This window comes from Mangifera indica, chromosome 18 (assembly GCF_011075055.1).
Source record: "Mangifera indica cultivar Alphonso chromosome 18, CATAS_Mindica_2.1, whole genome shotgun sequence".
Lineage (NCBI taxonomy): Eukaryota > Viridiplantae > Streptophyta > Magnoliopsida > Sapindales > Anacardiaceae > Mangifera > Mangifera indica.
In genome coordinates, this window is record NC_058154.1 from 10,083,538 (window position 1) to 10,109,474 (window position 25,937).

The following is a 25,937-nucleotide window of genomic DNA, read 5'->3' on the forward strand; positions in this document are numbered from 1 at the left end:
GACAACTTTCTGAAAAACTCGTTGTGTTCAAAGAAATCTCTGTTGGCTCCCCAATATTTTAAAAAATCTATTTTACCCTCCTAACCCACGGTCAATGTCTATTGACCGTGGGAGAAATCGTTTGACCGTGGGAAACACTGTTCCCACGGTCAAACTGTCGATCCTTTGCAGCCATTTTCGACAAAAAATTTGGTTGTTTCGGCCTCCGATTTTCACATAAATCAAATCTACACATTGTATAACACAAAATCCCTCAATCAATTCAATGAAAACAACCAAGAATCAAAACATTTTAAGCATTGTTCAAATCAAAACCCTAAAATTTCAAACCTCAAAATCTCAATCAAATCTCAATAATATGAGCAATAACTTGATTCAAACAAGATTACCGGAGATATACTAACCTTCTTTGTCATTTGCGGTTGTCGGAAAGCAAGAAAATAGACAGAAATCTGATTGGGAAGTTTCGAACCGTGGGATGAGCGTGGGAGAATGGAAAACCCATGGTCATGTAGTAAATTTCAGAAAAACCTGTCGTGGGCTAAGGACTCTCCCCGACACCCCAATATTTTAAAAAAGCTATTTTACCCCCCTAACCCACGGTCAATGTCTACTGACCGTGGGAGAAATCGTTTGACCGTGGGAAACACTGTTCCCACGATCGGACTGCCGACCCTTCGACAGCCATTTTCGGTCAAAATTTGGTTGTTTCGGCCTCCGATTTCCACATAAATCAAATCTACATGTTGTATAACATAAAACCCCTCAATCAATTCAACGAAAACAACCAAGAATCAAAACATTTTAAACATTGTTCAAATCGAAACCCTAAAATTTTAAACCTCAAAATCTCAATCAAATCTCAATAATATGAGCAATAACTTGATTCAAATAAGATTACGGGAGATATACTAACCTTCTTTGTCATTTGCGGTTGTCGGAAAGCAAGAAAATCGACGAAAATTTGGTCGACCGTGGGATGACCGTGGGAAATTTTGAATTTGCACAGTGAAATGACCGTGGGAAGTAAGGAAATTTGTTGTGTTTATATATAGGGGCAGTTTTGTCATTTTACAAAACCTGGGTATTTTTGCTTAAACCTGAATATTTTGGGTAATTTTACTTAGACCCCCTAAATTTTGGCTATTTTTTATAATTTCCCAAAAAAAATCTACCAATGTTTTAGTGAGCTCACTAAAACAGCCTTCTCTTGTGGAAATTATGATTACAAATAAATTATATAAATTTATAATTTACGATAAGACAAACTTTATTATTTTTTATTATTTTATTATTTTATTTTATATATATATATATATATATATATATATATATATATATATATATATATATAAATTTATACATTTTATTTATATATATAATATAAAAGGTTTAAAAAAAAAAAACAAGATTAAACTTTTTACTCAAACAATATCATTCAATACATTTTTTTTTCTTGTCCTTATACTTTTAACAAAAACACTAAAACCTCTTTAACTTTGATTATCATTTTTCTCTAACTTACAAACTTATTTCTAAAATCTTACACAGAAAAATAACAAATTCAAATAAAGAAAATTGTTAAATCAGTATAATAAAATAAATATTTACTTTTTTTATCATCTTAAGTTGAAAACTTTTACATTATAAAAAAAATAGGTAAGATTGTAGGATTTGTATGAGTTTTAGATATATTCCAAAACTTCATTCATATTTCATCACATAACTTTTATGGTTGGTTTGGTCTAAATAATTTTTTGTTTTTAAAAATAAAATATTTTTATAAAGATAAAATATTATTATAATATTTAATAAAATTAAAATATATAAATATTCATTATATTTAATTATTAATAATAAAATAATATTACTTAAATACTTATATTACTCTTGTTTAATTATAAAAATTAATTAATTAATTATTTTTTTAAATTATGGTTTTATTGTTTATATATATATATATATTTTAAAATATTTTTATATTATTTATTATTTTAATTAATATATTTGTATCATTTCCCCTGAAAATTATCTTTTCCCCTAGGATTTTATTGATTCCCTTATTTCTTTGGCAACTTTCTTCAGCCAACCTCCTATTTGTCAGTGTTCTCTCTCATATCCCAAACGAAGGTGCAACCATATTCTTCAACCACCAATACGACAAATCGTCGTGTGACGAACGCATTACAACAGCATCTTCATCATGTTCATGGTTAGAGAACAATTTGGATCTGGACAACATCTCCTGTCCTCTTATCATGATTGTTCCTTCATCTCACAAATTGACAGGATTTAGGGAGAGAAAACACTGACTTTGTGGTCAGAGAGAGAGCATCGAGCAAGAAGATGGGTTCAACCAAATTCCAGTGTTAAAGAAGGGAGGGAAGTAAAAGGAAAATCTCATAAAAGAAATATGATTTTTTAAATCTTATACAATGATAAAATATCAGTTTTAAGACATGTGAGAAAAAATAAAATAAAATTATATTTTTTTAATATTATTTATTAAATAACCTTTTTACTGTTATAATTAAAAATAAATATAATAAAAATTTAATAATTAGTAAATTTTTAAATTTTTAAAACTTGGTGGGTGTACATTTGCATTCACACTAAACTTTAGGTGGAAACAAGTCCACACAAATGAGAGGATTTTGAACATGGTTTTAATGACCAAACCGGTGACTTAAGCGGCTTGTGTGTATCAAAAAACAGTTTCTGCTTAAAATTCAGATGGAACCGGCTGGACTGACGGTTAGCATCCGGTTCATCTTTGGTCCGGTTCAGTAGAACCAGCAAAGGGAATATGCAAAATTTCTGGAAAATTTATCCAGCGCACGAAACCCAGGTCACCCAGCAACCCTAAACAACAAAACCAAATCAATTTCTCAGAAAATTGAAGAATGATACCCATCGGTTATCCAGCGCGCGAAACCCAGGTCACCCAGCAACCCTAAACATCAAAACCGAATCAATTCTTCAGAAAATTGAAGAACGATACCCATCGGTTATCCAGCGCACGAAACCCAGGTCACCCAGCAACCCTAAACAACAAAACCAAATCAATTCTTCAGAAAATTGAAGGACGATACCCATCGGTTATCCAGCGCACGGAACCCAGGTTACCCAGCAACCCTGAACAACTAAACCGAATCAATTCTTCAGAAAATTGACGAAACGATACCCATCGGTTTTATTTCAGAAATTAAATTCAAGCAAAGAAATAATAATAATAAAAAAGAGAAAGAAATATTAAGAGTTCGGTGTGAGGAGAAAGGAGATCGATATCAGTCTTCCTTGTTACCTCGGTTGTTCCTCCGGGTTCAAGCAATATGACACCCTTCTAAAAGAGAAGAGGAGGAATCAGAGAAGGGAGATCAATGAACGCCCTTTAAATAAAACAGCTTGACTAAGGTTTGGGGTTAGAATCTGACTGGGGTTAGTTCCTGGTGCAGTTTCACAAGTCACTATCGGATAGAATTTGACAAAAGTGCGGTGTTATTCTGAAGCGGCTTAGTTCCTGACAAAGGTGTGGTCCTATTCTGAAGGGGCCTAGTGCCTGACAAGGTGTGAAGTTATTCTGAAGGGGCTTAGTTCCTGCCTGGTGCAAATTGTTAAGGGCCAGCTTTGATGAGGATGTTGCTGGCGTCACCGTATCAGGCCCTCTTTTTCTCCTGTTTTTTAGGTGAATTAAAGGTTTTACAACTTTTATTTTTTCATAAAATTAAAATTTGTTATAAATATAATGGAATAAATGACAAAGTGATTGAATTGTAAAATGAGAATTATGAATTTATTAAGCCAAAACCACAACAGAAAGGAAGAAGCAAGAAGAAAGCTTAAGGGAAAAAAAATGTACATCTTTCATGAGGAGAGGGGGGTATTTATAGAAAATTTGCTACTCCTCTAGTAAACAAAAGTGGCTTTCTTCCAAGCTAAGTTTCTAAGGCATTTAATGTCTTTACGTTACCATTTGGCCAAAGTAATATCATTATTCTAAAATAAAAACTTTGATAAAACTTGGGACTTACGACCCATATATATGTATTCTTATGATTTTACAAATTTTAAGTTACAAATCGTAAAACTTGGGACTTCGGGCCCATATATATATATTCTCACGATTTTACAAGCTTCAAATTGTAAATCATATATAAATAAAAATAAAAATTCAAATAAATAAAGATTTAAATAACTAAATATGCGAATAAATAAATATTCAAATAAACTGAATACAATTACTATAATAAAAATAAATATTCAAATAATATCAGGACTTTTGATTCAGATTCTTGATTTTTGTAAACTTCAGGTTACTAATGATATTTATGACTTCAGGTCTAAATTTATGATTTCGTAAATTTCGGGTTACGAATGATGTTCATGATTTCAGATCCAGATTCATGATATTCAGGATTGTAGGTCCAAATTCATAATTTTGTAAACTTCTAATTACAAATTTATTAAGAAAATAAATTAATTAAAGGTCCAATATTTTAGAGATATTATTGAAACAACCATATTTTAAGAAAATTATATTTACTAATAAATTATATAAATTTATCTATACAATTTAATATAAAAAATTATAATTAAGTAATATAATTATTTATTTTTTTATTACTTTAAAATAATCAAATCAAATATAGATATATTAATTTGTATACTTTTAAATTAATTTTTTTGACGGTGGGTGGGGGGTGTTCTGTGTTAAAAAATTATATGTACATCAAGTCACCACTAGGCTGCCCGAGATGGAAAAGTCTTCCAATGCTGGGTCAAGACTGTGGGCTTCCACACGAAAATCGCCGTCTCTGATGAGGCATCTTTTTGTTTTCCTCCTGACGCATTCATTTATTTTTTATATGCTTTGGTTGGTCAAGGAATCTGGGCTTTCACTGGTGTGAACAATTTTTTATTTTCAAAAATAAAATATTATTATAAAAATAAAATATTATAATTGGTTTAAAATTAATATTTATAAATAATTATTATATTTAATTAAAAATAATATTATTTAAGTACCTATATTACTGTTATCAAATTATAAAATTAATTACTCAAATTATTTTTTAAAATAGTGACTTTATTGTTTATGTTTTTTTAAATAATTTTTATATTATTTATTATTTTTATTAAAAATAAAAATATTTTTTTCATAAAAATTTAATAAAAAATATTAAATTATAACATAATTAAGATTATAAACTTTTAATACATAATAGATAAGGTATTTAAATTACACTAAATCAATTGGTATAAATGGGTATACAAAATAAAGTAGTTAAGAAAGATATTATTCTACCAAAGGAAGTAGTTAACAAGAATTTTTTAAGATAAGTTAATGTATCATCATGTAAATGTGAACGCATAGTTCTTTTTTTGTTTTTTGTGTGTGTGGCTGAATGTTTTAACAGGCACCTAATCACATGAGGATTAGGTTTAAATAGTAATCATGCGTTCACATTTACATGATGATACAGGACCAAAATATTGTAAACCATGTGTTCACATTTACATTATGATATATATATATATATGTTTTAACTATTTTATATATATAAAATTTTCAAACCGAACTAAATTGGAAACTATATTTTTTAATATATATATTTATATATATAAAAAATTATATTTGACAAAATTTTTTAATAAACAATTAAGTGTAGAACTTGTTTTTTACATATTTGTTTTGTCATTTTCTTTACATATATATTGTATATATATTTTATATATTTATATTATGTTATAGAAAATTATAATTCAATTAATTTTATTAAATAATATATATTTAGAAGTAAATAATTTTAATAGGTTTAAATAGTAATCAAAACCACATTTTTTTAGTTTAGTTTAAACTTTAAAATAATTTTTTTCAAACCCTTTTTTCAATTTAATTTGAGAAAAACTTTCAAATTACAAGAAACTGAATTATACACCCCAAGTTCGGTATCTTCCATTTTACTATGTGCTTAGGTAGCAAGATCTTTCCTCCTCCTTTAACCTTTTTTATATTTTACTAGGTACTGCTTCTACAAATTTTGTACTTACATTCATTCAAGTTAATGCAAAGCGCACGCACGTGATACCTGAAATTGTGAATTATCTAAGACCACCACCAGCTTACTTAATCGGCCCCTTAGCCATGCCCTTTTGTCCCTCCAAAATAGAATAAGATAAAGGCCAAATGACTATTTCCCACCCAAGGTATACTGTAATGATAAGTTTCCACCCTTTAACTATGAAAACATCAAACACCCACCTATGACTGGTTAAATTTAACAAAACGCTAACGGTGATAAAGGTAAAATCGTCATTTTCTCTATAATATTAAAAATAAACTAAAATAGAATATACTTTTGGCCCCCTAAACTTTAAAAACTAAAATTTTCCCCCAGCCTAAGTTTTAAAAAATCGCAGTTTCACCTTAGGGTTTCATTTTGAAATCTCCGGCTCCATTGCCGACGGTCTCTCCCTCCCGAAGCATCATTTCCTTCCGACGATCTATTTCCTCCCATTTGGACGTCCGATCGGCGTTAGAGAAGCCGTGGAAGACGAAGAACTTCGTCGTCGTCTTCATCTAGGAAGACGATCGTCTTCCCAGACGACGTATCTCTGCGTCGGATGGGTTGGGGTGGAGTTGAGGGGGGCCATCGATGGAAGAGAACCCATCGGGAGGGGAAAATGGCCGGTAATGACGTCGGAGAAAGTGAAAGGGTTTGGAAATAAACCCCAGGATGGGAAATGCGATCTTTTCAAACTTAGCTTAGGAAAAAAATGTTAGTTTTTAAACTTTTAGGGGGAAAAATGAGATTAAATTTACCACCGTTAGGGTTTTGTTAAATTTAACCGGTCATGAGTGGGTATTTGGTGTTTTCATAGTTAAATGGTGAAAACTTGTCATTACATCATACTTTGGGTGGGCAATAGTCGTTTGGCCTAAGATAAATGTTTATTCCAATTGACCAAAAGACTTGTCCCCACCCAAGATAGATAGCGTGAAATGTCAAAACTTCTATCTCTGATCTTGTAAAATTTAAACATCTATTTATAAGATGTTAATTAAAATTAAAGATGAAATTATTATTTATTAAAAATTTTAAAAAATTAAAATTTTATTATATTTTTCTTCTTAAATTTAAAAATTTTATAATTTCTCTTCACTCAAAATTTAAAAAATAATAATTTTTTTATAGAGTTTTTTTTTTTTCTCTAGAAATGATTTGTTATCCCTACCCATCAATTGTCTTCCCTTTTGGTCTCTCTATCTTTCCTCTCTACCCCCGGATTGACGAAAAATGTTTGGAAATTCATAATTATGTTACTCCATGTTATGTTTCAGTCAACATTAGTTTTGGGAAAACAATCACTAATTAAACCAAGATTTGGATTTAGCTAAAGAGGTTTTCAAGTTCAAGTATATGCTTGGATATAAAGGAGAACAAAGTAATCGAATTAAATTGCAACTAATTAAAAGCTAAGTAAATAGACAATCATGAAGAATTCATATACTTTGGATTTCTAGAACCTTAGGTTTACTTATATGCAAAGATGGGCCCAAATCTTTATCACAAACATGAAATAAATATTAGTAATTTGGTAATCAGAATTTTGGAATATAAGTCTTTCTTGGTATGTTAGTGAATTTAGTTGTATTTAAATGGCTTATAATATAATTTTAGCATCACGGCTAAATTTTTTATATATTATGAAACATACTATATATTTATTTATAATCAATATTATATGTATATATTTTTTACATATAAATTAGATACATAAAAGATATATTATCTTATATTATCTTATTTTATTTTATTTTTAATTTAAAATCATTTAATCATATAATAACATATTATCTATATATATAAATTATATATAAAAAATACATATATATAATTTTACCTTATATTTACGTAGAACTTGAAATCTTGTTATATATATTATTTTCTAATCGTCTTTTAAAAAAATTCTAGATAATTTCGTTGTGATTTTAAAGTCGCTGGCAGTAGGCACCCAGGTATTTCATTATTTCATCTAATTCCACCACTTTCTGTAGCAAATTCATTTATTTAAAATTGTTATCTTACTGTTTATATATATTTTTAAATATTTTTTTTTATGTTTCCATTAAAAATAAAAATATTTTTATCATAAAAATTTAATAAAAAATTAAAATTATATTTAAAATTGTTATCTTACTGTACAGATAGATATGTAAATAAAATGATTTTGATTATGTGGCTTTAATAATCGGATCAGTCAGATCAGATCAGTTGATCGAATTGATCGAATGATAAACCAACGGCTTAAGTGGCTTCCGGAGCAAAATTTCTGAAAAATTTTTCCAGCGCACCAAACCTAGGTTACCAGCAACCCTAAACAACTAAACCCATTCACATTCTTCAGAAAATTGAAGAATGATACGCATTGGGTTTTATTTCAGAAATTAAATTCAAACAAGAGTTTGGCACTTACCAAAAAAAAAAAAAATGAAGAGATTGATGTGAGGAGAAATTAAATTCAAATAAGATTTAAAGATTTTCATAAAAAAGAAAAATAAAAACTAACATATAAACTGTTAGCTAGTTGTTTCACTTAACCGAGATTATTTAGATAAAAGAAATGACAGCCATTTTATATTAGAAAAATGGCATCGTTCCATTACGAAAATAGCTTCATCATAAAAAATACATGTTTGCATTAAAATCTAAAACGATACTTTCACAAATGTGATGCATCTTCTTAGCTATGCCCAACCTAAGACGCAATCAAGAACATAAACCAGTGCCAAGGAGAAAGGATAAAGCATGCAAGCAAGCAAACAAGTCCAAAGGGGGAAAGTGGTACGAAAACTGGCAAAGCCACCCACCAGAATGCATACAACAGCAATAGCCAGCACTTCTGCCGAAAAATCCCAACTCAATCCTCTGATGTAGACGATAGCTGTTGGAGACTCAAATAAAGAAGAGTCCCACATCTAATAAACTTAACTAAAATGAGTGGAATATAAATGTTGTGGATTGGACCTTACATAAGCCAATTGGTTTTATGTTACATGGGTTTCAATCTACACACTTGTAAGCCCAATATATATTTCCGACATGGTATCAGAGCCGAGAGGCAGGTTTAACAGCCTAGGTGCTTGCACTTAAGCGGGGGTGTTGGAGACTCAAATAAAGAAGAGTCCCACATCTAATAAACTTAACTAAAATGAGTGGAATATAAATGTTGTGGATTGGACCTTACATAAGCCAATTGGTTTTATGTTACATGGGTTTCAATCTACACACTTGTAAGCCCAATATATATTTCCGACATGGTATCAGAGCGCGAGCCAAATGGCGGGTTTAACAACCTAAGTGTTCCTGGATACAAGTGACAATGCACCCAGCCAAAAATCGGCTGAGCCGAGAGGCAGGTTTAACAGCCTAGGTGCTTGCACTTAAGCGGGGGTGTTAGAGACTCAAATAAAGAAGAGTCCCACATCTAATAAACTTAACTAAAATGAGTGGAATATAAATGTTGTGGATTGGACCTTACATAAGCCAATTGGTTTTATGTTACATGGGTTTCAATCTACACACTTGTAAGCCCAATATATATTTCCGACAATAGCTAAGAAAACTGATAGATAAATCACATTATCCGTTGACACAGTTGTGTATAACTGCAGCAGAAAACATCAGAAAAAGCAAAATAACGTAAGACCCTTTAATTACCTCAAGTTGCATGTGGAAAAATAGATAGAAATGAGTAACAAACCTCGATAAATGTTGATGAGGCGGTTTGCCTCGTCTTGCGGCTGGCATGAATGAGCAGTTGTACCACTACACTAAACTTAGTTGCCATGGGTAGTGCAATGAATGAAACGAAGAATGGAGGGACATTTGTTGCATTGGAAAAGTTAGTGATAGCATCCACTAGAGGATGAGCGAATGCAAAAGCAGTAATGGTTCCAATAAACAACATTGATGCTGCTTTCAAGCGGGTCAACCGTCGGTTTGCAACAGCTTCGAAAGTTTCCTCTTCCACTCCCAAAAAATCAAGCTCCCTCTGTGTTTTCTGAACATGATTTGCAATATGTCACAACCTTTCAGTAATAAGTCATCATAGACATAGGTGCAGGGTCATATTGTACAACCTACCTCGCAAAATTCATTTTGAAAACCAGGATCGTGACCTCTATTTCCTTGATGTACTGCATTGAGCCATTTTTCTGTACATTCGATGAATCCATCTGAATCAATTTGATTATCCCGATTTGTTGCCGTGCCTATTAGTAATTTGTCCAAATCATCCTGACACAACTTTATCCCCTCAAAATTAATTCCCATGATCAGTGCTTTGACTTCACTAACTGAAAGTTGTCCATCTTTGTTGTCATCAATCAAACCAAACAGTCTGTCATAAGAAGTCAGTGCTAATAAGAATATATTATGAGTGGCAGGAATTATTAATTGAAAAAAAACATTTCTCTTATTCTATTGTCATGGGAGAAAAGTTAATGGGTAAGGGGATCAGTTTCTGAATTAAAAAAAAAAAAAAAACCGACTTTTTTAAAACTATTTTGTTGGGTTCTCCATCATTCAAGAGCCTTTCCGCAGCATGCTGTCTCAGATGTTTCGCAATTATTGATGTCACACGCCTGAGCCTTGCATAAGCAATACTCCAACTCTGAATCCAGGGCCAAAAGACCTAAATGACATGAATGAAAGGAAAGTCAAGCATCAGTAAATACATAGAAATTTTGTTAAAAGCAGTACCCAGGAAAATATAAAAAGGGCTAAAGAAAGAGGAAAGATCTTACTAGCTATGCATATGGAAGATACCAAACCTTCTTAATATACCATTCAAGACACTAGCATTTAACACCAAGGTCAGAAACAATGCTGCTAAATAGGGTTTTAAAAGGAACAACTACTGATAAGGCAATGAAAGAAGAAAATGTCCTAATTTAATCTTTCTAACAAGTTATTACAAGAACCAAATAATATATCCTCACAGAATTTTCACCATGTCAATAAAAAGATTGGTGTGCCTCAATGTCATTAGTGCTTACATAAGATGGACTCATGGAATTTGCACAGGTATCAAAGAATTCAGAGGATGCTATAATTGTTGCATAAAAGAATGGTTACCTGATAAAGGCAATAAGCAATGAACATCAATACAGATACAATTAGAGCAATCAAAACAGCTAAGTTTCTTCCTGAAGTTGAATGGAGTATCTGTGGTATTTGAACAACAATAAATGGGATGACAGATATAGCCATTATCCTTGCAGTATAGCAAGTCCAACTATCCGTACTAACACCAGTTTCTGCAATCAATGAGAATTTCATTTTTCAATTTAGAAAATCTTCAATGGAATTTAATTTAAAAAATCTCCACACTTAAAATAAAGCAGCAGGCATGGTTATAGCAAAGTCTGATTTCCCCACGAAAATTGAAACTAACTCACCCTAAACACCATGACCAACATTACCAGCCCTCAACTTCTCCAGTCCTAACTCTCTGAAACTATATACAGTAAGAGGGTTCCACAGCCATGTTGGACCTTGTCTCTTTCCTTGTAAAAATAACTATCACTTTCTTGTTGCTTACAACCAATGTGCATGAAGATATGGTCAATGTAATGTTTCAGTCCAAGATGTATCTATATAGGATCTCTCTGCCTCATGAAGATTAAATTAGTTTCAAGCAACTATTTATTCAATTTCTGCGTTAAAAATAGATGTAGCTTTTTCTATACAGATACAATTTAAATTCCAAATTCATTTGTGTTTTCTAGGTGCATGTTCATCAGGGACTCCTCAAATCCTCACAAACAACTATAACACACTGGTTATTTCTTAAATTTCATTTCTCTTTCCGCTCCTTACCCCATCCTTCTCTTACACTTCGGGGCTACTGCATTGCAGGCTCATAGCTTCTACAACATACAGGGTTTCTATAATTTTAATAGAAACCCTTAGACTAGACCAAACTTTGAGAGAATTCTTCTACAAATAAGAAATAGAATTCAAAGATGCTACTGCCTTGGCATATTCCAAGTTAAGAGCCAGAGAACTGCTTAATCCAAACTAGATTGGTTATTCAGTCTATTAGTGAAGACTAGTAAAGGACAATTCTGAGTAAAGTTGCAAACCAGTTAAGCTAAATCCTTTTGTATTTTGACCATCTTTAGCAACTGAATGCTCAATGTCACATTTTCCAACTATGACACAGGATCCCCATATTACAGTAAGAAGCATGACAGTTGATCCAGCTAGCAATCCCATTCCCACCGAGACCCGACTTTGAGCAGATTCCTTAGTTCCAGAAAGTCCAGACACTGTATAAAACAAGAGAATTAATCAGATGCAATCAGCAAATTAATCACCAGGTAAAAATGCAATTTTGAGAAGAAGAATATTTAAAAGGGTACCCATAATAATTGAGCTGGCTAGTAATCCCAATCCTTCTGATTTCTGAGGTTGAGATATTTCCTTTTTATCAGAAAGTCCAGAGGCTATAAAAAACAAGAGAATTGATCATATGGAATCAAAAGATTAATCATAATATAGTTTTCTTGTTTTTTCAGATTGCTCAGCTAAATATGCACTAACATTCCACATCAAATATTTCTACTACTTGATGCCATGTACAAAGTCTAATGTAAAAATTAAAAAGGAGGAGGTTATATACTACTTGATGCTCAGCTAAATATGCACTAACCTCCTCCAAAAGTTTATGATTCAGGTAACTTTTATTGTCTATAAAGTAACCATAGTATCAATCTATAATATCAATGCATGAGAAAGGCCTCTAAGTGTTTTTTTATTCTTATGTTGGATAGTGTTAGTGTGTGAAATTCCATATTTTTAAGCATCTAATTTCCTTGATTTGTGATATTTAATTTGTTAATTATTTGATTAATTGCTTGTTTTAGGAAATTGGGCATTAATTGCATTATTATGAGAAAAGATGCAAAATAAAAGGAATTTAGAGTTGTCACGTATCAAGACAGAATGACGGCAAAATACATAGGAGATGGCTGATTGAGGAAAGGAGAGAATCACACTATTTATTGAGAAATTCACAGTTGAAGACTTAATTAACAATTAGAGGAAGTTCAGGTCCTTTGGATGATATTTGGCACAAAAATATTACTCAATGACTAAAGCAGACTTGGCAGTATAAAAAGGACAATTGCTCTCTGTTTTAGGTTTTTTTTAGTTTTTTAGCATCCTTTTCTTTCAGAAAGAAACAGAGCCGCAACCCTTCGCTGGTTCTTCTTCAATTAGTATAGGATTTTTATTTTAATTTTCTGTGAAGCCATGAACATAAACATGAGTGGCTAACTCTTTTCTTTAGTCGAGCAATCAGGATCATGGTTCTACGACGATTGTGAGAACTTCTTTACCCGTTCTTTTCTTTTAAATATTTAATTTGTTCCTGATTTTATTTATTGTTGTCTTGTTCAATTAAATAGGAGACGTCTTATTTATTTTGGATTAAAAACAACTTTGCTAGATTAAATTATTGAATCCGTAATTGTTTGATGATTTAATCATAAGTGGCTGGCTAGCATGCTTGGTGAAGTAGAATGATTATTGTATGTTAGTGGAATAGGTTAATCTAATTTAAACAAAAACAGCGTATGTGTTTTGTTGATTAGAATCGGTGGCTTTTCTAATTCTTAATTCTGTTTTCAATTTAAATTCTAAGATCGTATCTAGAACTGATTGAAAAACAAGAGAAGTAATTAAAGAACGTTTCTTAATTACCAACACCTAAGGAAAAGCAGAACAACGAGCGTCTCGATGTTTCATAACCGGTTTATTTAAAAGGAAAAATTAATTTTTTTATCGATGATCAATTGAATTGAACCATACCTGAATTACTTGGCTAGAACTCATCTTATTATTGTTTTAATCTAGTTTTCTTATTACTTTGACTATTTAATTCTGAATTAATTTTTTTTTTATTATCCGTACGATTCGAAACAACAAAATCCCTCTTGCTTTATTTTGTTATATTTCAGATAAATAACCCAATCTCTGTGGATACGACTCTACTTGCCCTATCTACAAGTTTTCATTGAGAGAGTAGAAAATTTTATTTTTGGTGGATTCGACACCTACCAAATTTTGGCGCCGTTGCCGGGGATTGGTGTTGATAATTTGTCTGAAATTTTTTTTAATTTTTATTTAATTTTTTTATGACCCGTTTGAACCCTGCAGGAGAACTTCAGTTTGATTCTGAAATCGAGAAGACTGCGAGACAACTCCGCAAGGAAACTAAATTAAGTAAAGCTTCTTCTTCTTCATCTTTTGGAATTAATTTAAGAGAGGATTTAACAAATACGAGAGTAGCAGCAATGGCCGAACGAGAGCTTACTTTGAGGGAGATGGCTATACCTGTCATCAATCAACAACCTCTGTGCATTGCCTATCCAAACATCGATGCCAATTTTGAACTCAAATCAGGTTTGATCCATTTATTGCTTACTTTTCGAGGACTATCAGGTGAGGACCCTCATAAACACTTGAAAGAATTTCATGTTGTTTGTTCCACTATGAAACCACAAGGGGTAAGTGAAGAGCAAATTAAACTGCGTGCTTTCCCTTTCTCTTTAACTGATAAGGCTAAGGATTGGCTATATTATTTACCATCAGGTTCTATCAATAGTTGGGATGAGCTTAAAAGACAATTCTTAGAAAAATTCTTTCCTGCTTCTAAGGCCACCTCCATTAGAAAGGAAATATGTGGGATTAGGCAATATAGTGGAGAGACACTTTATGAGTATTGGGAGAGGTTTAATCAGCTCTATGCCAGTTGTCCCCATCATCAAATTTCTGATCAGCTATTAATTCAATATTTTTATGAAGGTTTATTGTTGTCTGACAGGAATTTGATTGATGCAGCAAGTGGTGGAGCTTTGGTTAATAAAACTTTAACAGAAGCAAAGAGATTGATCTCAACAATTGCCGCCAATACTCAACAATTTGGCATTAGACAGGATGTAACTGTGAGAAAGGTTAATGAGGTAAGCAATAATAATCCTCTTGAGCAAAGACTTGATAAACTCACCTCCTTGTTAGAAAAATTTGTAGTGAATCACCAACAAGTGAAGGCTTACGACATCTGTTCGAATGTGGAGCACTCTACAGACGCATGTCCCACACTTCAGGAGGACACACGTGAGGATGTTAATGTCGTAGGGGGTTATCAGAACCAAAAGAGGTATGATCTGTACTCGAATACCTATAATCCGGGATGGAGAGATCACCCGAATTTTAGTTATGGCCAAAAGAACAATAACTTCCAACAGCCTGGATACCAAAATAGGCCACCCTTCCTCAAGCGTTTAATCCAACACCCCAACCTCAGTCGAAAGGTATGTCTCTTGAACAAATTGTTACTGCACTTGCTAATAATACACAACAATTTCAACAGGAGACAAGGGCTAGCATTCAGAATCTAGAAAATCAAGTCAGTCAATTAGCTACTGTTGTGGGAAGATTGGAAACTCAGAATTCTGGTAGATTGCCATCTCAGATTGTGGTGAATCCAAAGCAAGATGCAAATTTTACTGAGAATATCAATGCAATCACCCTGCGGAGTGGTAAAGAATTGAAGGATCATGAAAAGAAGATTCCAAAATATGCAAGAGAAAAGGAGATCGAATGCGAAATTGAGCCAAAAGAAGCCCAAAAATTGTCACCTCCTGCAGAGAAGTGCATGCCACCTTCTGTGGTCACTCCACCTCCTTTCCCGAGTCGACTTGCAAAGAACAAAAAGGAACAACAAGAACAAGAGATCCTTGAAGTCTTTCGCAAGGTTGAGGTAAATATTCCCCTTTTAGATGCTATTAAACAAGTCCCTAGATATGCTAAATTCCTTAAGGAATTATGCACGTCAAAAAGAAAACTAAAAGGGGATGAAAAAGTGCATGTCAGTGAGAATGTTTCAGCCGTTCTTCAAAGAAAATTACCTCAAAAGTGTAAGGATCCAGGTATGTTCACAATCCCTTGCAAGATTGGTAATGTTAAAGTTCAAAAAGCTATGATAGATCTAGGAGCATCCATTAATGTCATGTCTAGCTCCATTTATCATTCTTTAAATGTAGGACCTCTAAAACCCACCGGTGTAATAATCCAATTAGCTGATAGGTCCAATGCATATCCTGAAGGGGTGTTAGAAGATGTTCTTGTTCAAGTTAATGAATTGATTTTTCCTGTTGACTTTTATGTGCTTGACATGGAAGATGATAACTCATCTAAATCAATCCCAATTTTGCTAGGAAGACCTTTTCTTAAGACATCTAGAACAAAAATCGATGTTTCAGAAGGTACTTTAACTATGGAATTTGATAGTGAAGTAATTAGATTCAATATTTATGAAGCCATGAGATTCCCTAGTGATGTGAATTCAGTTTTTGTTGTTAATGTATTCGATTCCCTAGCTCAACAAATTTTTGAGTTGCAGGATTCTGATAATTTGAAGGTTGCCCTTAATAAAGGACTTAACACAAGAACATTACAAAGAATTGAGCAAAAGCTTGTGGTAGATGACAGATTGAGTGATACGATTTACAAGCTGGAACCATTCGAAACAACCAGGTATGATGTTTCTTATATTTCATTACCTGTTTCTAACTCAAAATTACTTCCATCAATTGTGCAGGCACCCGAATTGGAACTTAAGCCTTTGCCAAGTCATCTCAAATATGTATATTTGGGAGATAATGAAACCCTTCCTGTGATAATTTCTAACAAACTCACTCTTCTTGAGGAAGAAAAACTCATTACAGTTCTTAGAGATTACAAGGAAGCTATCGGATGGACCATCGCAGACATTAAGGGTTTGAGCCTATCACTTTGTATGCATAGAATCTTACTAGAAGAGAACACTAAGCCTTCGAGGGAAGCTCAAAGAAGGTTGAATCCTCCAATGATGGAAGTTGTGAAGAAAGAAATAATAAAGCTCTTGAATGCTGGTATGATCTATCCTATTTCAGATAGTGATTGGGTAAGTCCAGTACAAGTAGTACCTAAGAAAACTGGTTTCACTGTTCAAAAGAATCATAATGGTGAGTATGTTCCTGTTAGAGTTCAAAATGGATGGAGGGTTTGTATTGACTATAGAAAATTGAATGCTTCTACTAGAAAAGATCATTTCCCTATACCTTTTATTGATCAAATGTTAGAAAGATTAGCTGGTCAATCTCACTATTGTTGTCTTGATGGATATTCAGGTTTTAACCAAATTCCAGTTGCTCCCGAGGATCAAGAGAAGACGACATTCACATGTCCCTTTGGTACTTTTGCATATAAACGTATGCCTTTTGGACTTTGCAATGCCCCAGCCACTTTTCAGAGATGTATGGTTAGTATATTTTCAGATTATGTGGAGAATATCATAGAGGTATTTATAGATGACTTTACTGTTTACGGTAATTCATTCGAATCTTGTCTAAATAATTTGATTAAAATTTTGAAAAGGTGTATTGAAACAAACCTTGTGTTAAATTATGAAAAATGTCACTTTATGGTTGATCAGAGTTTGATATTAGGGCATATAGTGTCTTCTAAAGGGATAGAGGTAGATAAGTCAAAAATTGATTTGATTAAATCCTTACCTCACCCAACTTGTGTTCGAGAAGTGCGTTCTTTTCTTGGACATGCAGGTTTTTACAGGAGATTTATCAAGGATTTTTCAAAAATTGCCCAACCGCTTTCAAGACTACTACAAAAGGATGTCCAATTCGAGTTTGATAGAGAGTGCAAGAAAGCTTTTGATCAACTGAAGGAACACCTAATTTCTGCGCCGATTGTTCAGCCACCCAATTGGGAATTACCTTTTGAGATTATGTGTGATGCTAGCAATTATGCTATAGGGGCTGTTTTAGGCCAGAAAAGTGGAAAAATTTCTTGTGTGATTTATTATGCTTCAAGAACTCTTGATAATGCTCAAAGAAATTATTCCACAACTGAAAAAGAATTGTTGGCAGTAGTTTTTGCTTTAGAAAAGTTTCGCTCTTATTTATTGGGCACTAAAGTAATTGTTTATTCTGATCATGCAGCTCTAAAGCATTTGCTTTCTAAGAGGGAATCAAAGCCGAGGCTAATTAGATGGATACTATTGCTGCAAGAATTTGATTTGGAGATTCGAGATAGAAAGGGAGCCGAAAATTCTGTGGCTGATCATCTAAGTCGATTGGTGACTGACGAAGACCATATGCCTCTCCAAGATGCTTTTCCAGATGAGAATCTCTTTCATTTAAATAGTATTACACCTTGGTATGCTGATATTGTTAATTATATGGTCACTAAGTCATTGCCGAATGATCTCACTAGAGCCCAAAAGGAAAAAATTAAAAGTGATTCTAAGTACTATATATGGGATGATCCGTATTTATGGAAGCAATGTTCTGACCAATTACTTCGCAGGTGTGTACATGATAGTGAAATCCAATCTATCTTGGAGTTTTGCCACTCTTATGCATGTGGGGGTCACTTTGGCCCGAAAAGAACAGCACGAAAGGTTCTAGAATGTGGGTTATATTGGCCTACTCTATTTCGAGATGCATACATGTTCTGTAAGTCTTGTGCTAATTGTCAAAAGAGTGGGAATTTAGGACATAGGGATCAAATGCCATTGAACCCAATTTTGGTTTGTGAAATTTTTGATATTTGGGTAATTGATTTTATGGGTCCTTTTCCATTATCTTTTGGTAATTCTTATATTCTTTTAGCTGTTGATTATGTTTCTAAATGGATTGAAGCTAAGGCAACAAGAGCTGATGATGCTAAAACTGTTGTAGGATTTGTCAAGACTTACATTTTTTCTAGGTATGGAACACCAAGAGCCATTATAAGTGATCGTGGAACCCATTTTTGCAATCGGGTCATGGAGGCATTACTTAAGAAGTACAATATCACTCACCGAGTATCTACTGCATACCATCCGCAAACGAGTGGACAAGCCGAAGTTTCAAATAGGGAGATTAAGTCTATACTTGAGAAAACGGTAAATCCAAATAGAAAGGATTGGAGCCTTCGCTTGGATGATGCCTTATGGGCTTATAGAACTGCATACAAGACTCCAATAGGTATGTCTCCTTATCGCTTAATATTTGGTAAATCTTGTCATCTCCCAGTTGAATTGGAACACAGGGCCTATTGGGCAATCAAGCAATGCAATACGGACTTGAATGATATAGGTAATCATAGGAAGTTACAACTTCAAGAATTAGAGGAAATCAGAAATGATTCCTATGAAAATTCTCGGATTTATAAAGAAAAGACTAAGTTTTTCCATGATAAAATGATTTCTAGGAAAACCTTTCATGTTGGACAAAAAGTACTCCTATATCATTCTAAACTTAAATTGTTTCCGGGAAAATTACGATCTCGTTGGATTGGTCCTTTTGTTGTCACTAATGTATTTTCTCATGGTGCAGTTGAAATTCAAAGTACCTCTACCAATAAAAATTTTAAGGTTAATGAACATCGTCTAAAACCTTATTATGAAGGATTTCAGGCCTACAATGTAGAGGAAATATCTTTGGCTCCCTCGAATTGATGAATTGGTTGCGTCTAGCCAAAGACATTAAAGAAAGGCGCTTATTGGGAGGCAACCCAATTGATCTTATTTTTCATTATTTTTAATCATTTTGTGTCTTTAATTAAGGTTTAAATTAAAAAAAACAAAAAAAAAACCCCAAAGAAAAATTAAAAAATTAAAAAAAAAAAGAGCAAATTTCATTTTTGTGTCTTCTTTTTTATTTTTCTAATCTCTTTTCCTCCCTATTCAATTTCTTTTCATCTCTACAGGCCCAAATCAAATGTTGACAGCTTCAATCACTCTTCCACTGCACTAACACTCCTATTCAGGGAAGTTCTCTTAACTTTCATTTCATTTTTTCTTTTATATGTGAGCTTCAATTTTTCTACATTGAGGACAATGTAAAGATCAGGTGTGGGGGAGGGAATGCATAATTTTTCAATCTCTTTGGAACCCTTGACTCTCTTGAAAGCTGTCTTAGAATTTGCTTTAAGTTAGTATGCATTATTGGTTCGAGTTTGAATGCATGAAAGAGGCAAGTATGATTAGTGATTTTGCTTCAAATGTTTCGAGTATCTCATTGATTTTAATGATTGAATTGAATGAAAATGTGCAAGGTTTGCTACAAGTTGAACACTAATGTGAGCTTTTGAGCCCATGAGCATTTCATTACACTTTGCTCTAATTATCTTCTTTGTTGAGTGTTTATCAAACATGACTTGTTATTCTAGAATTTGCTCTGTTATGCATTTCGAGACCATATTTTTTTTGAATTCATGCATTAAGATGATAAGGGCATTTAGGATTAACCACTTCGAAACTCTTAAAAAGCCATCCATAGCTATATTTTCTAGTAGATAACCAATGTTGAGCCGAATCCCTTTTCTTTGCTTTAACCCATAAATATTTACCCTTAAGCCTTTTTGTTTTATCTTGTTAACCCTTGTATCAAGATATTGTGAGAGTGAATTGCATGATAAAGAACCTAATGGGTAGATGGGTAGATATAAGGAGTGAAAAAAAAAAAATTGAAAAAAAAAAAAGAAGAGGAGATGAAAAAAAAAAAAGAAAAAAGAAAAAAAAAGAGAAGATATTCATCTCTATGTATTGAATAGGAAGTTTGGACAAGTGAAGTATCCATAATTGTATAGAAAAGAAGTCCAATTATTCCTACATGTTATAAATTAAATTTAAAAAAAAAAATCCTTGCAGAAGGGATGAGTTTCACTGAAATGAAAAAAAAAAAAAAAAAGAGGAAGAGAGAAGTGTGGTTTAAGGAGTTATTTTCGTTATTCTTTAAATATCATGTAAGGGAACTCACTCATATCTTGATTTTTACACCTATATTTTCCTTCTTTTTCCTACCTTCACCTAAACCCCATTACAACCCTGCTTAAGACCCTTTGATTTTCGCATTGTATTCATATTTATTAGTGGTGGAGATATGATATATGAGCAAACTTATGGTAATGACTTGTTATGTTTTGATCTGAGAGCTAAATGAAACCCTAAACACTTTGAGAGTGTAGAGTGAAACCAATGTGAAGATGTTGACTCTTGTTTCATTTGATTTTAATGAGATTGTTGGGATTGATGAGATGCTTATGTTTTTCCAAAAATTCATGCTATAAAGACTTGTGCTCTTGATTGTTGTTTTGGACTTGGGTTTCTAATGCATCTTAACTTTAAGTTATTTGAGGATGTACTGAAAGGAGGGAAAAGGGTGAAGAAGAGACTGATTGATGTTTGCTTGAGGGCAAGCAAAGGAATGGAGTGGGGGAATTTGTTAGTGTGTGAAATTCCATATTTTTAAGCATCTAATTTCCTTGATTTGTGATATTTAATTTGTTAATTATTTGATTAATTGCTTGTTTTAGGAAATTGGGCATTAATTGCATTATTATGAGAAAAGATGAAAAATAAAAGGAATTTAGAGTTGTCACGTATCAAGACAGAATGACGGCAAAATACATAGGAGATGGCTGATTGAGGAAAGGAGAGAATCACACTATTTATTGAGAAATTCACAGTTGAAGACTTAATTAACAATTGGAGGAAGTTCAGGTCCTTTGGATGATATTTGGCACAAAAATATTACTCAATGACTAAAGCAGACTTGGCAGTATAAAAAGGACAATTGCTCTCTGTTTTAGGTTTTTTTTAGTTTTTTAGCATCCTTTTCTTTCAGAAAGAAACAGAGCCGCAACCCTTCGCTGGTTCTTCTTCAATTAGTATAGGATTTTTATTTTAATTTTCTGTGAAGCCATGAACATAAACATGAGTGGCTAACTCTTTTCTTTAGTCGAGCAATCAGGATCATGGTTCTACGACGATTGTGAGAACTTCTTTACCCGTTCTTTTCTTTTAAATATTTAATTTGTTCCTGATTTTATTTATTGTTGTCTTGTTCAATTAAATAGGAGACGTCTTATTTATTTTGGATTAAAAACAACTTTGCTAGATTAAATTATTGAATCCGTAATTGTTTGATGATTTAATCATAAGTGGCTGGCTAGCATGCTTGGTGAAGTAGAATGATTATTGTATGTTAGTGGAATAGGTTAATCTAATTTAAACAAAAACAGCGTCTGTGTTTTGTTGATTAGAATCGGTGGCTTTTCTAATTCTTAATTCTGTTTTCAATTTAAATTCTAAGATCGTATCTAGAACTGATTGAAAAACAAGAGAAGTAATTAAAGAACGTTTCTTAATTACCAACACCTAAGGAAAAGCAGAACAACGAGCGTCTCGATGTTTCATAACCGGTTTATTTAAAAGGAAAAATTAATTTTTTTATCGATGATCAATTGAATTGAACCATACCTGAATTACTTGGCTAGAACTCATCTTATTATTGTTTTAATCTAGTTTTCTTATTACTTTGACTATTTAATTCTGAATTAATTTTTTTTTTATTATCCGTACGATTCGAAACAACAAAATCCCTCTTGCTTTATTTTGTTATATTTCAGATAAATAACCCAATCTCTGTGGATACGACTCTACTTGCCCTATCTACAAGTTTTCATTGAGAGAGTAGAAAATTTTATTTTTGGTGGATTCGACACCTACCAGATAGTTTTGTGATCTTATATATATATTTTTTTCATATGTTGGCTATGATTTATATTAATGCATGATCAAACTTTTTAATTGGTTGTTAAGTGTAAATTTGTTCTCATGTTGTTGGAACTTGGAATTGGGCAAAACAGTCTCGCTTCTCTTTCTATTTGAGTGGCACTTTTTATTATCTTACATACAGCGAAAATGTTTATATATGGTTGCCTTTACCATTTTAAGGTCTCTCGCTTTAAGGGTTTGCTTTATATCCCTTGCATATTTTCACAATTGGAATGATTAATAAAATAATCACTACAAGCTCACTGTATTTATGATAAAATCTTAAATGGGTTGCTGTTAAAGATTCATTTTTGAATGAAATTAGGTATTTGTTGTTTGTTTGTAATATATTTCCAGACTAGTTTTGTTGAGGAATGATGCTTTCTTTATTTTCGGGTAGTTCTGTTTGATGTTGAGTTCAGCAGGTTAAGGTTCAAAATCAAGTTTGAACCTTAATTTAAGTCACTAAAACTAGATGTACACATATTTTACTACACAATTGAGTACACATGATGTGTTATCTGTGATTTGATGATTTTGAATTAAGGATAAAATAACACTTAATTATACGATGACACATCATTTATATACTAAAAAATGTGTACACGTAACATTGCTTAATTTAAATTTTCAGGTGTTCATTTGAGTTTTTGGATTCCTTTTTATTGTACTAGTAAATTTTTCTGTTGACAAATGGCTTTGTAGGCTTTTGTTTAAGCCTTTTCTCAAACTTTTAATCAATGAATACTGTGGTGTTTTAATTTTAAAAGTTCATTATTTTTAGTCTTCTGTGGAAGGAATTGTTCCTTTCTTAATGTATATCTCTTCCTTTTGATGTTTTTTTTTAAGTTATGATTGAGAAATAAAATGTGTGATTCCTATGGTTTAAAAATTTAGATTTCTTATTTTATGAGATTAATACCGCTAATCAAGGTTTTGGGTGTTGAACTATGATAGGGGAACTCGGTTTTTTTTCTTTTTAAATTGAAAGAATATTAAAATTAAAAAAAGAATAAGCAGTGTCAATTCCCAGTTGATTCCAGTTTAGATTTCTTGTTTTTAGAGTACCCAAAACAGCTAACTAAAGTTGGATTCGAACCGAGTCAGCTCGAGTTCGGTTCGATCGAATCCGAAACAAGTCGGCTTTAGTCGAGTTTGGTAGAGTTCAAGCTACTCGTTAGATTTTCTAATTAAAATTTTTTATATAAAATGATGTCGTTTTAATAACGAAAAATACCTGAGTTCGAGCTCGGTTCGATCGAGCCTAAACGAGTCGATTTTAACTGAGCTCGGTCAAGCTCAAGTTCGGTCAAACTCGAGCCAACTCTATGTGAATTGAGCCAAATTTGAACTCGGTTTGATTCGAATCCAACCCTACTGCTAACCGTTGTCAATACCATAAAACTCAAAACAGAGAATTAGGTTACTAAAATCTAACCTTTAGTCAAAAAAATAAAATTATATATATAAATAATAAATACAAATTTATGATATATTATTATAATAAATTAATTTTAAATTAATTATAAAATAAAATTTGTTTACATGAGAATATATTATTAGTTGCGTATAATTTTATACATGAGAATATATTATTTGTTGTGTATAATTTTGTACTTATCATTTGTAACGATAATACTACTCGTCACAAAATCCAAACAAGTTAGTCAAGCGAGAGATTTTACCAAGAATAAGTATGGCGCTGGGAAGCGCGGCAAGCTGGGGAAGAACAGCTTTTCCAAGGCGACCGGGACCAAGAATCTTCAACAGCTCACTCCCGTCAAAAACATACTTGGATCCCACGAAAATGAGGTATCCATAAACGATGATCAAAAACAAGTTCCCCAATGCAGTTGTGGAGCAGGGCATGAAACCATACGTCTGTTTACAGAGGAGCTCCACCTCAAGGTATTGGGAATCACTGACGGGGGTGGCGGTGGAGAGAAGAGGGAACGACAGGAAGAGAAGGCAGAGGTGAAGCCTGTTGATCGGAGCCATCGTAGTTGACTTGATGCGAATTCTGAAGACTGAAGGCCAACTTTGCAAATTTAAATGATGAGTACCCTCTCCATATTATTATTTGGGAAAAACACTATGTCGCACCCAAATTTTAACCAATGTTAAATCCATACCCATAAGAGATAAAAAACTTAAACTCACATCCATAACCAAACTTTTGTTAATCTTTTCTGTTAATAGAAGTGGTAAAATAGTTATTTTATTATTTATATTAAAAAATTATAAAGTTTATTACTTCTCCTCTAAGTTTTAGAAATTAATATTTCATCTTTCTTAAAGTTTTTAAACTTTGAAAAGTAACATTTTCATCCTCAAATTTAGGGTTTTCACTTTTTTTTAAACTCAGCTGCCCCCATAACTTTTAAAAATAGTAATTTCACCCCTACTATTCAACTTCATCTTCTAACATCGTCACCGACCTCCTCTTTCTCTTGGTGTGACGGTGGTGGTGCGACGACTCCTTCGTTGCTCTTCACGTTGTTCAAACGTGATAACGAAGCATCGTCCTTTGTCTGTGCTTCTAGATCTGAACGATGAAGAGTCATCCTTTGTAGTCAGAGATAGAAGATTGGTGAAAAACATCGATCATCGGTGATGGTCAGAGCAGGACGTAAACCTTAAGAGTGAAATCTAAACTTTTTAAACTTTGATGATGGGTTAAGGTGTTAGTTTTTAAAACTAGATGGGGTAAATGTTAAAAATTTTATAATTTTAAAGTTTATAGATAAAATATTTTTTAACTAAAAATTTAGACAACAATTTGGTCATAGGTGGAAGTTTGAATTTTATATCTCTCATAGGTATAAATTTGAGGTTGGGTTAAACTTTGGTGAGAAATAGTCCTTTTCCCTCTTATTTTGTAACAAAGGGTAGATTTTATTAGTTCATAAAATTTTGGGTACTTATAGAATATTTATATATATTATTATATAATTAAATAATTTTAAATTTAAAATTAAAATAAGTTAATTATTTAATGATACAACACAGATTCCCCGGGGTCCTGGGGAAAGAAAAAACTGAGCAAAGGACAAGACAGAAAGTACGGAAGGACCAAAAAGAAGAAAAAGTAAAGTTGATAATATCAGCACATGTGAAAATAAAAAATGAATTTTATTGATTAAATATTAAATTAATTACATAAAGTTTTGGCATTATTATAAATATATATAAATTTTTGGATTTTTTGTTTGTTAAGTCGAGAAGGGCCTACCCCTCCTTGAACCCGGTTCCCTCCGCTC

The 25,937-nt window shown here is 32.4% G+C and overlaps 1 protein-coding gene across 1 annotated transcript; it reads right to left on the reverse strand.

Annotated features, from left to right (window-relative positions):
• Nucleotides 1–8,749: 8,749 nt before the first annotated feature.
• LOC123201699 (sodium/calcium exchanger NCL-like) lies at nt 8,750–24,693 on the reverse strand. Its single transcript, XM_044617270.1, has 8 exons — nt 24,363–24,693; nt 12,152–12,337; nt 11,142–11,323; nt 10,556–10,698; nt 10,149–10,404; nt 9,766–10,065; nt 9,614–9,670; nt 8,750–8,956 (listed from the first exon to the last, which is right to left on the reverse strand). The coding sequence occupies exons 1-8, from the start codon at nt 24,673–24,675 to the stop codon at nt 8,750–8,752; spliced, it is 1,644 nt and encodes a 547-aa protein (XP_044473205.1). The 5' UTR covers nt 24,676–24,693.
• Nucleotides 24,694–25,937: the final 1,244 nt, after the last annotated feature.